Source organism: Littorina saxatilis, linkage group LG11 (assembly GCF_037325665.1).
Source record: "Littorina saxatilis isolate snail1 linkage group LG11, US_GU_Lsax_2.0, whole genome shotgun sequence".
Lineage (NCBI taxonomy): Eukaryota > Metazoa > Mollusca > Gastropoda > Littorinimorpha > Littorinidae > Littorina > Littorina saxatilis.
Genome location: NC_090255.1, coordinates 26,403,920 through 26,418,919, shown reverse-complemented (window position 1 = coordinate 26,418,919; position 15,000 = coordinate 26,403,920). Strand labels below are relative to the sequence as shown.

General features: G+C 41.8%; 1 protein-coding gene across 3 annotated transcripts in view; it reads right to left on the bottom strand.

The window, feature by feature from the left end:
- Positions 1 to 15,000, bottom strand: part of LOC138980129 (uncharacterized) — a 60,964-nt gene that overhangs the window by 2,214 nt on the left and 43,750 nt on the right. For 2 of the 3 annotated variants that reach the window (XM_070352942.1, XM_070352940.1), the window contains 2 exons: positions 1,563 to 2,608; positions 1 to 681 (listed from right to left, as the gene is read on the bottom strand). The exon at positions 1 to 681 is cut by the window's left edge and continues 2,214 nt beyond it. In XM_070352942.1, the coding sequence (XP_070209043.1) occupies positions 427 to 681; positions 1,563 to 2,561 (1,254 nt within the window). In that variant the 5' untranslated portion in view covers positions 2,562 to 2,608 and the 3' untranslated portion in view covers positions 1 to 426. Of the gene's footprint in view, positions 682 to 1,562; positions 2,609 to 12,207; positions 12,397 to 15,000 lie in introns of those variants that run through there. The other variant, XM_070352941.1, reaches the window with a different exon arrangement.

Genomic DNA, 15,000 nt, shown 5'->3' with positions numbered 1-15,000 from the left:
ATAGTCTGCACAGGAGCAAGAGAGTCGAGCCATTTACTCTTTCAGTCTTTGTCACAGATTTGTAAATGTGTTGAGTGTCTTGTCTCTATGTATAGTGAATCCAGTCTCTTTGCGCGATTTTTAAAGTTAGTTTTATTGGTCTACATTTGGGGTAAAAAAAGAAAAAGAAAAAAAAATAAAAATCCCTACCTACCTACCCTATTTTTTTTTAGCCATGTTACCAGAAACAGAAAAAAAAATTTTTGCCTAAACACGCTTAAACCAACCTTCTAATACTGGATGCTTCCTACTCGAATCAACTGTGTTCCAGCACTGAATGATCAACACGTACGTAGATAACCTCCTAGCACTGAATACTTCCCACTCGGAGAATCCACTGTTTTCTAGCAACGAATGATCAACACGTGGAGAAAACCCACGGTGTTCTCAACACGTGGAGAACCTCCTGGCGCTGAAGTTCATCCTGGTGACCCCGAGGTGCTTGAGGGGGCTGTCAGTGATGGTGGGCGTGGGGAGGTCAAGGACGTCTGCGAACTCTTGTAGTTCTTCTAGCTCCGACTGCACATCGTCCAGCATGTCTTGATGCTCCTCGCAACTCCTGGCCAGCTTCAGTTGGTAGATGTCGCTCCGGATCGACAGCAGCTGCCGGGCTAGAAGTTGGTCCTGGGCTCGCATCTCCAGCTGTTGACGGACAAGGAAAATAGTATTTGGTATTGGTATATACTTAGTGTCCTTAGTGAATTTCATACAAGAAAATCGGGCTGCTATAATTTTATCTTCTTCTTCTTCTTCTTCCATTAGACGCCCAAGGTCAACATTCTGACTATTAATGGCGCTTGAGTAGGCATGCTGGGTATTTTCGTGTTTCTATAACCCACCGAACTCTAGCATGGATTACAGGATCTTTTCCGTGCGCACTTGGTCTTGTGCTTGCGTGTACACACGAAGGGGGTTAAGTCACTAGCAGGTCTGCACATAAGTTGACCTGGGAGATCGGAAAAATCTCCTCTTTTAACCAACCAAGCAGCAGCGACCGGAATTCGAACTCACGACCTTCCGATTAGGAGGTCGATGTATTATCCACCACGCCACTGCGCCCGTCTAGTGGGTATAGCGTGCAACAAAAGAATCGCGTCACCCAGTCTAAGTAACGAGTTCACGAAGTTGACAATGGTTTCAAACAACAACATCAACAAGATGAGGAGGAAACAACAACAACAACAACAACAACAACAACAACAACAACAACAACAACAACAACAACAAACGAGTAAGCTTCAGCTGGTCGATATTACTTTTATTGTCAGCAAATGGCGGGCTAGAAGTTTGTTTGTTTGTTTGCTTAACGCCCAGCCGACCACGAAGGGCCATATCAGGGCGGTGTAGAAGTTGGTCCTGGGCTCTCATCTCTAGCTGTTCACAGACAGAAAAGTGTCACTGTTCGATTTTCTGATTCTGTATTTGCATGATCAAGGAACATACCCAAAATGGCGGATTATTAACGGACAGAGTTAATTTGGGACAATTACTTTTAATTTAACCATGAGTTAAAATCCACTCACCAGTTCATTTTTAATCCAGTCCAGGGCTGTGTTAATCCTCTGTGTCCGCTCCGCTGTCCATCTGCCTTCTTCGCTCTTGCCGCCGCCATGTTGCTCCGTGACGTCACCATTCCCAGCATTCTGGTGCGCCGGAAACTTGGGACACTCGACGTACTGCTCTCTCCACTGCATGACGCTGGGTCTGCGCGTGCTCAGGTGCAAACGATCCGTCGTCTGCTTCACGCGCATCAGGTCTGAAGGAGACAGCGTGTCGTCATCACTTGGTATAACGTCATTCTGTGACGCCAGTCGCGCTGAAAAGGTGGAGCTGCCTCGACGACCAATCTTAGGGCTTAGGCTCGGAGTCAACGCCTGTCTTCGCCCCCTGAGGCTCCCCCTCCGTGGGCTTTTGGGGCTGCTTTCCGAGCCGCTAGATCCGATACTCAGGAGACTGCTTCTCCGAGGAGTTATAGGACTCTCTTCAGAGCTGCCTACACTTTTAATGCTGCCGCTGCGCTGGGTTCGCGAAGTTGGACTATCGTCGATGCCTTTTATACTCCCACTGCGTTGAATTCTTGGACTCTCGTCTATGCTTTGTAGACTCCCACTGCGCTGAATTGTAGGACTTTCTTCTATAGTGCCTAAGCTTGTCAGGATGTTCTGTCGTTTTGGACTTCCATCACAGCTTTCTGAACTACCTTCTGATTCCCTTGTAATGTTGGACGACTGAGAATATGTCAAAATACTTATGCCGCGAGTTATAGTTTCTTGGGTTTGGTTACCATTCTGAGTGTCTCCAGGCGAATGCTCACATGGCTTGGTAGTGTCTCGCCCTTCTTTGTTGGCGTTGACGTCATTCTTTTTGACGTCATTGTTGTTCTTGCTTGTTGCGGTTGTGATGATGATGACGTTGCCTTTGTTATCGTGGTCGTCAAGTTCGAATTCTTCGAGGACCGCAGAAAGCGGCCGATTTCTGTTTGGTTTCTGTGGGCGAGCCACGTCATCTTTGCGGCCTCCCATGACGTCAGATTTGTGTGTAGACCTGTCTTACGTCATTCTGTTGGTTCCTGCAAACAAAGAAAAGACGAATCAGTATCATAACTTTTCCTTCAATTGCTTTTGTTATGTATGGCCTGCTGGATGATTGTCGGTGTGTCTGCCTGATTGTCTGTTCGTCTGTCTGTTCGCCTGTCTGTTTGATTGTCTGTTCCCGCTTCTGTCTGTTTATCTGTGTGTGTGTATGTCTGGTTGTCTGTTCGTATGTCTGTCTGATTGTTTGTTTTTGTGTCTGTCTAGCTGCCTGCCTGTCGGGTTTACTGTCCGTCTCTCTGCATGAGTGTCTGTTCGTGTTTACCAACTTGTCTGCCAAATATGCCTATATGTCTGTCTTTCTATTGATTATACAACTTCACAGGACATATATCAAGTAACTGATCTCAAAACGGGGAGACATCTCACGACAGAAGAAGGAAGTAGCGGCGTTTGAAAAACAAACATATTACACTGTCTTCCCTCCCAAACTGACATTCTGAGGCTTTATTAGGCTTCATTTACACCCACAGTGATCTGTCAATGTCAGAAGAACGAAAAGCACCTACTATAGTAACAAACAAAAATCCATGAAGACACACAGCCAAAGACAGAACAAACACGCCCGCACGCACACAAACACGCACGCACACTCGCACGCTCGCATGCACGCACAAGCACACCCGTACACGCACAAACACACACGCACGTACGCTCACACACACACACACACACACATACATACACACACACACACACACACACACACACACACACACACACACATGCAAAATCACCGCCACTTTTGCACCAATATCACTCGATTTTTCACTGGTTTTCAGAACCAGATTATATTAACACGTACTCTGTCGTACGATGTTTTTATATTTTACATCTTAAATTTCACAATTCAACGACAATAATTGGTCAGTTTGCACATAGTTCGTTATCCTTGAAAGCATTCTAGAAATTTTATATTTGACGCCATGGGCACTAATGGATTGGTACTTCCAAAAAACTCGCGATAAAATCCGACAGCTGACAACAAAGACCAAACGAAATTTATTTCTTTTGACAGGTGATGGTGCTATATTTTAATAAAACTGTGACACCTATTTTTCTACTAGATGGATCGACTAGCACTTTCTCTCTGTCAGTATGTCATCTCTCTCTCGCTCTTTTTCTCTCTCTCTCTCTCTGTCTCTCCCTTCACCACAAAATTGTCATTGACGCAAATGGTCAGCGATCTGGCCTCAAAGGCAAAGATAAGGACTGGCCAAATCCTAAGATGTTTGTGGAGGCTAGGCAACATACCTAGAAGCGTATTTTTAAAAATATATGTCCTCCCGATCTTAATGTATGGATCTAAGCTGTGGGGATTCCAAAGGTTTGAAGCTCTTGAGAAAGCCCATTTGTTTGCATGCAAGAAGTTTTTGTGTGTAGGACGACAAACACCAAACAAGATGATATGTGGTGACTTAGGCCGCTACCCACTGTATGTCACTTCGTCGGTTCGCTGTATTAAGTATTGGCTGAGAGTGTTACATTTGCCAAGCGAAAGATTCCCAAGGAAAGCATATGACATGATGAAACATTTACAGGGTTATGGCAAGAAAACATGGTCTCATTATTTGAAAGAAATGTTATGCATGTACGGCTTTGGAGATGTCTGGCTGCAACAAGGAGTAGGCGATTTGAATCGATTTATAGCAGTATTCAGACAACGATTGTTTGATTGCTTCCAGCAAGACTGAAACGACAGCATCATGAACTCGGAGCGATTTGAATTTTATTCGCTCTTTAGACCATATTCAGCTCCGCTGTTTTCGAGATGCATACATACAATTTCGATTTGGTAGTTCACCCATAAACACTCACAAATGCCACTATCGAACTGACGTTGTACCGGTGTAACACGAAATTTTTACTCCACGAAAAATGTACTCCGGAGTAAATATTTCGTACAAAATTCTTACTCCGAGTACACTTTTCGTACGAGAAAAGAACTCCCAAAGGCACGAAAAAATTACTCCCTCCACAAAATTTTTACTCCCCATTTTTTTTTACTTCCAGTAAAAATCTCGTACGCAAAAATGGGATGCGGGCGAAGGGATAATGCCAATAAGTGATCTCGCGCACACGAATGTCGCGCTACCCTCCTTCCACCCCTTCCACCACCAAGACTAACAGGGGACAAGGGAGTACAAATTTCGTACACCTGGCATGGGAAGTTAAATTGCTCGTGTTGGGGTGAAGTACTTTATTCGTTATTTATTCGTCAGGGGAGTAACATTTTTGTACGAAATGTTTACTCGGAACTCACCTGTCTTGGGGAGTAATTTTCTCGTGCAATGGGGGAGTGCTTTTTTCGTAAAGGGAGTACATTTTTCGTACGAAATGTTTACTCCGGAGTAAAAAATTACGTGGGAGTAATTTTCTCATGTTACACCGGGCCTTTTGATTTGCCCTGTATGCAGAGAGGACGTGGAAGACGAGAAACATGTATTGTTTGTATGCAAAGGATATTGTGATTATAGACTTGATGTCAAAATATTAAGAGAAAAATAACAGAGTGAAGATGCGAACAGTGTTATACCTGTTATGTCTGTAGATCAAGGGGATTCAATGGTGCATGTGGCCAGATTATTATATCGTGTTTTTCAAAAAGGAAAAAGGTTTTTGGACAAGTTACCCAAAGTGGAACAGGTGAACGAGACGGCGATGTGTTATACATAGTTTGTGCCGTGGAATGTTAGAGCAGGTTTGATTGCAAATAAGAGAGAGAGAAAGAAAGAGAGAGAGAGAGAAAGAAAGAGAGAGAGAGAGAGAGAGAGAGAGAGAGAGAGTTTGTGCCGTGGAACGATAGAGCATAATTGAAAGCCGATAATGTATGTTAGCACTGTAAACTTGTGTGTCGTTGCACCTATCCATATTGTTAATTCATGCGCTGGATATGTCTTTAGCTAAAAAGAGAGGGAGACACTGACACTGACACTGACACTGACACAGAGAGAGAGGGAGAGAGAGTGAGAGAGTGCGTGCGTTCGTGTGAGTATATGTTAGAGAGAAAGAGATAAAACCGGTTGATTGTCCATAAATACAAAAACACGGCATGTATTACTGACCCCCCCTCCCCCCCTCCCCACACCCCGTTGAAATGAACCTTGTGTGTTTAATCAATAAAATGTCTTACGTCTTACTCCCTCTCTGTACCCCTCCCCCGTATCTCTCTCTCTCTCTCTCTCTCTCTCTCTCTCTCTCTCTCTCTCTCTCTCTCTCTCTCTCTCTCTCTCTCTCTCTGTCTCTCTCTGTCTCTGTCTCATTGGGAACATTTAAAACGAAAAACAAACAAGCCATAACAATCTTACACTTTTCTTTTTTAAACCTTGAAATAAAATTGAGAGTACCCTCGCATAAACACACCGGCACGGTTGGCCTAGTGGTAAGGCGTCCGCCCCGTGATCGGGAGGTCGTGGGTTCGAACCCCGGCCGGGTCATACCTAAGACTTTAAAATTGGCAATCTAGTGGCTGCTCCGCCTGGCGTCTGGCATTATGGGGTTAGTGCTAGGATTGGTTGGTCCGGTGTCAGAATAATGTGACTGGGTGAGACACGAAGCCTGTGCTGCGACTTCTGTCTTGTGTGTGGCGCACGTTATATATGTCAAAGCAGCACCGCCCTGATATGGCCCTTCGTGGTCGGCTGGGCGTTAAGCAAACAAACAAACAAACCCTCGCATAAACAGAGTTTTGTCAATCTAAACTTTGTCAATGAACTGTGTGCTCTCAAAATGAACCTTCAGTAAATGCAAACAGTACACTCTCAGATGAAACAAGCACTCTTTCTCTCTCACACATTATTTATGATGCCCCTGGTACAAGATGATAATTATATGATGATAGTTCACGACAAAGGCTCGCAAGTTTGAAGAATTTCTCCTTTACTCTGGACATAGCTTTGCTGTTGAAAAATAATGTTGTTCCCATGCATATAAACGTATACAGCTACTAAAGATGTGTCCAGGTTATTACGGGATTAAAGCACGTTTCCACCTGGACATATGTAACCGTGTGCCGAAACACTACGATCACCTCGGGAAGCGAAGTGCAATCAAACAGGATTGAAAATGTTAGGGCTAATTTCTTAGCCCTATAAAAACTGTTATGCAAACCCGAAGGTTTCCATGAACATACAGACAATAGGAAACTACCAGACCCCATCACAAACAGATTTCCACAAACCACGGGTGTTGACTTAAAGGCCAACAACTCGGGTGCAGAGTCTGCTGTGAAAGGAGCGGTAGCCTCCCCTGTCACACATATACCAAAACTCAAAAAGCCGGCTGCTTCACTTGTCGCATTATGTTCTTTGGAAACAAGTATGAACCAAAACCGGGGAAAGAGATCCCATAAAATCTGGTCATTTGGTCAGGGTAACCGATCAAATTAAGCCATAATAACATTTTATTGATAATTTTACTTTGATAGGGAGAAAATGGTAAATGTAACCAGAACAGGTACGACGATCTGGTTGACAACTTTTGCCTGGCGTTGTGAAAAACAAAACAAAAAGATCGGTAAAATTTGAAACATCGCTGGTACATAATTATGCGAACACAGTAGAACGTGATCTTTTTTTTTTCTTGCTTGGTTAATTTTGCAGATTGAAGCAGGTGTGCAACAGTTATTTAATCATTTCGAAAAAGACAGACAGGGACAGACAGGCAAACAGAGAGAAAGAGAAAAAGAGGGAAGTCTCAATAATTCACACGGAATGTGTCATGCTCCGCAAAACCTATTATCCAATTGACGTGTCGCTGACCCCGTCTTACACAATATGTCACACACTACATCAACCCAGATAATCCTGATTTTGAACACCCCTTTCTGACATCCCTATATCCCCCCCCCCCCCCCCCCCCCCCCCCTTTGCCTCTTTCCGTCCCCCTGTGTGTTCAATACAGACGAAAAAGAGGGACCTGTGTGACCGTACGTATAACAAAACAAAAACAAACCAACAACAACAACGACAACATCAACTGCAGCAACAACAACAACAACAAACAAACACACACACAAACAAACAAACAAACAAACACACACACAAACAAACAAACAAACAAACAAACAAAAGGACAACAAAACAAAAACTTAAAAACGTTCAAGCAAAGACTAAACGAAATATTCACTATGCAGATCGTCGACCTAGTGGTGTTTTGATTGGACGGACACACGCATGATCATGCATTTGATAAAGAACAGGAAAGAAACTTCGCCTAGTTAGGCGTAGATTTTTGGGATTTTCAAGATGGCGGGCGATTTTGGATTTCGTGCGTGTAGCGGTCAAAATGTGGTTGTTAGGTTTTTGGTTGTCCATGTCACTTCAACCTCAGTGAATCCAAAAAACAAAGAGACTGCCAACGTTCCAAAATTCAGAATCAAAAATCAAGAAAGGTAAGTTGTTGGCACGTTTGTTATTGACAAAACAATACGTGACAGTCACAAGATAAGTTTTTGACACATTAAAGCAATGTTATTTTGAAAAATAATCCGAATATTCCATGAAGATAAGTTGTTGTCACTAATTAATTTTGTCTGTTCACTCAAAAGACCGTTGGGTCGATATATTTATGACCGTAACGTATTGTTTTGTCAATAACAAACGTTCCAACAACTTACCTTTCTTGTTTTTTGGTTTTTTTCAACCTCAGTGGTTATTCGGTACCGATTCAATGGTGTTTTCTTTCTCAGTTTACATGGTAGTCTCCGTGTTTGAAACTATTTACATTTGGTGTTTTTATTGTGTGAACTGTTTGTCCCTGGTGTGCGCTAGCTGGTCGTTCCCAGAATGCCAGCCAAGAGCACTAATCATTCTTAGTATTCTCAAAGCACCTCACAAAAGAGGTACTGTCCATGTCTTGATTAGAGACTTCCTAAAGCCTAGTTCCCACTATCACGAATATTTTGGCGAACCACGAGTTACCACGATTTAGCCACAACGATTGTTTGCCACGAATGATAGCGAAAAATCGGCAGAACAAGAACGAAGTAATACGAACCACAACGACCTCGACGATTTTCTCCACGAATCCCAAATCGTTGTAGTTCGCCGTCAAAATTCGTCCCAGTGGGACCTAGGCTTTACGAAACGGCCGGCCGGTGGACGACGCAGCGATGGCGCTGGTATTTTTACACCCCCGGTATAGGGGTGTGTATAGGATTCGGTCGATGTGTTTGTTTGTTTGTGTTCGCATATAGATCTCAAGAATGAACGGACCGATCGTCACCAAACTTGGTGAACAGGTTCTATACATTCCTGACACGGTCCTTACAAAAATTGGGACCAGTCAAACACACGGTTAGGGAGTTATTGGTGGATTAAGATTCTACAAGGACTTATAGAGGGACATATTAATGGTCAAAGGGAAATAACCTTCTCAGTTGGTGGCAGTGAGAATGGTAAGGACGGGGGTGTTTTTCCTACCTCGGAGGAATTTCTTGTTTCAAACCGGTACGCAAACTTTTATGATGCAAACAGTCCAGACAAAAACAGTAGGCTGGTCATTGGAAGCAGTTAGAGCCCAACTCAGAGTACTGGTTTTATTGTTCTAACAGCAGCAACAACAAAAACGGTTGTTCTAAAAATCAACCGGTAGGTCATACCAGCAGCCAATTTTGTTCCGGTATTTTCTCGTTTCAACCGGTAAAATGCCGGTAATTACTGGTTAACGCCAATACTGCGACGCTTTGGTCGCAGTCATTAAGTACAAGTAGTGTAACCACGGTCAATAAAGGCCGGTCAGTCGTAGAAAACGCATCCGACCGAAAGCCCAGAGCGTTAAACATTGTACAATAATGGCGTTAGAGGTCAAGTCGCGTGTGATTGGATCGGTAACGGGTAAGGGGGTATCTTCTCACGCGTATCAGAGTTTTTGTTTGGGATTCGGGCTTTTCGCGTTTCCTCCCGGAGTTTGCTTGTCATGTTGTGGCGAGGTCCTGCGATATTTTCTTTCTCGTTTGTTTCTAGTTTACCGGGGTTCTTGCGCATTGTTGAGAGTGAGGATTAATTGAACGTGATGGTACTGTTCGCGCACAATGCAATGTTGGCTATAGGTTTTTTGTTTTTGTTTCGTATTTTGTTTTTGTTTTTGTTTCGTTTTTACATTTAGTCAAGTTTTGACTAAATGTTTTAACGTACAGGGGGGAATCGAGACGAGGGTCGTGGTGTATGTGTGTCTGTCTGTCTGTCTGTCTGTCTGTCTGTCTGTCTGTGTGTCTGTCTGTCTGTGTGTGTGTGTAGAGCGATTCAGACTAAACTACTGGACCGATCTTTATGAAATTTGACATGAGAGTTTCTGGGTATGATATCCTCAGACGTTTTTTTCATTTTTTTGATAAATGTCTTTGATGACGTCATATCCGGCTTTTCGTGAAAGTTGAGGCGGCACTGTCACGCTCTCATTTTTCAACCAAATTGGTTGAAATTTTGGTCAAGTACTCTCCGACAAAGCCCGGACTTCGGTATTGCATTTCAGCTTGGTGGCTTAAAAATTAATTAATGACTTTGGTCATTAAAAATCTGAAAATTGTAAAAAAATTATTTTTTTTATAAAACGATCCAAATTTACGTTCATCTTATTCTCCATCATTTTCTGATTCCAAAAACATATACATATGTTATATTTGGATTAAAAACAAGCTCTGAAAATTAAAAATTATGATCAAAATTAAATTTTCGAAATCAATTTACAAATACTTTCATCTTATTCCTTGTCGGTTCCTGATTCCAAAAACATATAGATATAATATGTTTGGATTGAAAACACGCTCAGAAAGTTAAAACGAAGAGAGGTACAGAAAAGCGTGCTATCCTTCTCAGCGCATCTACTACCCCGCTCTTCTTGTCAATTTCGCTCTACACACACAGACAGACAGACAGACAGACAGACACACACACACACATACACCACGACCCTCGTCTCGATTCCCCCCTCTATGTTAAAACATTTAGTCAAAACTTGACTAAATGTAACAAACAATTCGCGTAAGGCGAAAATACAACATTTAGTCAAGTAGCTGTCGAACTCACAGAATGAAACTGAACGCAATGCAACGCAGCAAGACCGTATACTCGTAGCATCGTCAGTCCACCGCTCATGGCAAAGGCAGTGAAATTGACAAGAAGAGCGGGGTAGTAGTTGCGCTGAGAAGGATAGCACGCTTTTCTGTACCTCTCTTCGTTTTAACTTTCTGAGCGTGTTTTCAATCCAAACATATCATATCTATATGTTTTTGGAATCAGGAACCGACAAGGAATAAGATGAAAGTGTTTGTAAATTGATATCAAAAATTTAATTGTTATCATAATTTTTATATTTTTAATTTTCAGAGCTTGTTTTTAATCCAAATATAACATATTTATATGTTTTTGGAATCAGAAAATGATGGCGAATAAGATGAACGTAAATTTGGATCGTTTTATAAAAAAAAGTATTCTTTTTACAATTTTCAGATTTTTAATGACCAAAGTCATTCATTAATTTTTTAAGCCACCAAGCTAAAATGCAATACCGAAGTCTGGGCTTCGTCGGAGATTACTTGGCCAAAATTTCAATCAATTTGATTGAAAAATGAGGGTGTGACAGTGCCGCCTCAACTTTCACGAAAAGCCGGATATGACGTCATCAAAGACATTTATCAAAAAAATGAAAAAAATGTCTGAGGATAAAGAACTCTCATGTCAAATTTCATAAAGATCGGTCCAGTAGTTTTAGTCTGAATCGCTCTTCACACACACACAGACAGACAGACAGACACACATACACCACGACCCTCGTCTCGATTCCCCCCTCTATGTTAAAACATTTAGTCAAAACTTGACTAAATGTAACAAGTCGCGTAAGGCGAAATTACTACATTTAGTCAAGCTGTGGAACTCACAGAATGAAACTGAACGTAGTCCGCCGCTAGTGCAAAAGGCAGTGAAAGTGACGAGCCTGTTTGGCGCGGTAGCGATTGCGCTGTGCTTTACTGTACCTCTCTTAGTTTTAACTTTCTGAGCGTGTTTTTAATCCAAACATATCATATCTATATGTTTTTGGAATCAGGAACCGACAAGGAATAAGATGAAAGTGTTTTTAAATTGATTTCGAAAATTTAATTTTGATCATAATTTTTATATTTTTAATTTTCAGAGCTTGTTTTTAATCCAAATATAACATATTTATATGTTTTTGGAATCAGAAAATGATGAAAAATAAGATGAATGTAAATTTGGATCGTTTTATAAAAAAAACATTTTTTTTACAATTTTCAGATTTTTAATGACCAAAGTCATTCATTAATTTTTAAGCCACCAAGCTGAAATGCAATACCGAAGTCCGGCCTTTGTCGAAGATTGCTTGGCCAAAATTTCAATCAATTTGATTGAAAAATGAGGGTGTGACAGTGCCGCCTCAACTTTTACAAAAAGCCGGATATGACGTCATCAAAGACATTTATCGAAAAAATGAAAAAATCGAGAGAAAAACCGAGAACGGAAACAAACAACCAAACAACAACAACAACAACAACAACAACAACAACAACAACAACAACAACAATCTGACATCTTGGACAGAAAACAAATGTGTTCCTTACCTCCAAACATCCAAAAATAATCAAAGTCCGAAGAATAACACCAATACCTCACTATCCCTGATACAACAAATGTCAGCCGCCACACACGCACACAAACCTCTCACCCGCCCAATATCCTTCAACTAATAAAGTCGGTATTGCTTATTCGATTCACGCGCGGTAAGACCAAAATTATATACCGCCGAACGAGTGAATGGAACCCAGTCGAGAGATCATCGCTACTGCTCCAAAAAACTGTGTGCTTCTCTTGGGGTAATATGAGTTTATGGCAGAGGTGAGGCGGATGTGAAGGACTGTTATAGCCCATTTGTAGAATGCCTGTGTTTTGCACACTCTCCCCCTGTGTGCTGGGTAGGTGGATATAATAATAATAAATAATAAAGTGTATTTATATTGCGCCTATCCCTTACAAAAAACAAAAATATTTGGCTCTAAGCGCATTACAACATGTGTAGGGACTTGGTACAATCAAGTCTGACAAATACAATAACACAATATACAGTCGGTCTCTTGGGTAAAAATGGGAAAAGCAGCTTCGACATTTAAACACTGCTACTAAAAAAACATATGTGGTGTGTGTGTGTGTGTGTGTGTGTGTGTGTGTGTGTGTGTGTGGTGTGTGTGTGTGTGTGTGGTGGTATGTAATGTGCGAAGTGTGTTTGTAAAATATGGGGTGTGCCAGCTAAGTCTGTCTTTCTGTCTTGTCTGTACGCTTGTGCAAAAAAGAGACACACACAAAGAAAAGAAGAAAGAAGAGAGGTAAGTAAAATAGACTGTGTTTGTGTCTGCCTGCCTGTCTTTCTGATCTGTATGTGTACGACCACGAGCATGCATTTGGTTGCGTTCGTGCTTTGCGTGTTTGTGATACCGTCACGCCATACCACGTTTCGTCGATGACAGTCGTATCTTGTAAAAATCAAACCGTACAAAGACTTCTTTTGCAAACTTTTTACCTTTGCGACACGATAACCAAAATACGTCGTTGCATGACAGGCCCTCTTACGATGAGTTGGGCGGAGTCACGCGAATTATCCATAAAATCTAAACCATAGTCCCACTGCATAAAGACATCGTCTGCGCGCCATTCTCTCTTCGCGTGTCTCTAAGTTCCGCATGAGCTACTTTGAAGGCATACCTAATAACATACTGTCAGTGGCCCGCATAATGGCAACACTCAGTGAAAAATAAAAAAGTTGAAAAAAAATGTACGGGTATAGTATTTCGCCTTAAAAGCCAATGTTTATACTGTCTTCCTGACTGATAGTATTTAGAGATTTTTTCGGACTTCTTTGTCCAGTCGGAACAAAAGAGAGAAAAAAATATACACAAGTAGTCATTTAACTGAAAAGCCACGTGGTAGTTAGAAAATTCTTGTCTTACTTCTTTCTTAGTCCAGTAAAAGGAAATGACAAGCTTGGATTTGTGGATTTGTGTAAGTGGTAGTTCGCGTTAAAAGCCAGTGTTTACTTTTTTCGTGACCTGGTCATTAGACTTTTCGGTTTCTGTTTTCTTTGTGGGCGTAAATTGTTGACGCTAGTTGGTCTAAAAAAAAAATGGTGGTTACTCTTCTTTTTTCAAGTGCTTTCTTTTTAAAGTTAAACATTCGTTTGTCAAAAAATGTGTGTGCTGTTGAGAAAACATGCACCTGCTGTCCAAAGGTTAACAGGTGAAAATATTCGAGGAATGGGGCACAGAAAGAAAGCAGAAACAAATGAGATGAAAGATATAGATGGGGGTGGGGGAGGAGAGGGGGATAGAGGTGTGGGGGGGGGAGGCAGAGGATGGGGGAGGGGGTGTAAGGAAAAGAACGATGAAAAAGAGAGGCTCGACCATATTTAGAAATATCTTTTTTTAATATTGAAAAGAACATGTGTCAATTTCTCCTCCCCCCCCTCCCACCTCTGTCTCTCTCCCTCCCCTTCCTCCCTCTCTTTTCTCTCTCTCTATTTCTCTCTCTCTATTTCTCTCTCTCTCTCTCTCTCTCTCTCTCTCTCTCTCTCTCTCTCTCTCCATACATCTCTCTGTCTCTCTCGTCGGAAGTATGTTTGAGTACGCGAGAGAGAGTTAGAGAGAGAGAGTGAGAGAGAGAGAGTGAGATAGAGAGAGAGAGAGAGAGAGAGAGAGAGAGAGAGAGAGAGAGAGAGAGATGATGATGATGGAACTTTATTTTTCAAGGATAGAGGTTTAAGGCGACGCCTTTTCTTACAACCAGTCCTTACTTCTAATACAAATGTCTAATAGACGATAAACAAGTAAAGCAACATGACAAATAAACAAAGTAAACGAACGAACCAGCAAACAATCGACAAGTAAGCAAACAAGCAAATAAACACAAACAACAAAACAAGTCGCGTAAGGCGAAAATACAACATTTAGTAGCTGTCGAACTCACAGAATGAAACGGAACGCAATGCACTTTTTCAGCAAGACCGTATCATCACTCGTAGCATCGTCAGTCCACCGCTCATGGCAAAGGCAGTGAAATTGACAAGAAGAGCGGGGTTGTAGTTGCGCTGAGGATAGCACGCTTTTTATATTTAGTCAAGTTTTGACTAAATATTTTAACATCGAGGGGGAATCGAAACGAGGGTCGTGGTGTATGTGCGTATGTGTGTGCGTGCGTGCGTGCGTGCGTGTGTGTGTGTGTGTGTGTGTAGAGCGATTCAGACTAAACTACTGGACCGATCTTTATGAAATTTGACATGAGAGTTCCTGGGTATGAAATCCCCGAACGTTTTTTTTCATTTTTTTGATAAATGTCTTTGATGACGTCATATCCGGCTTTTCGTGAAA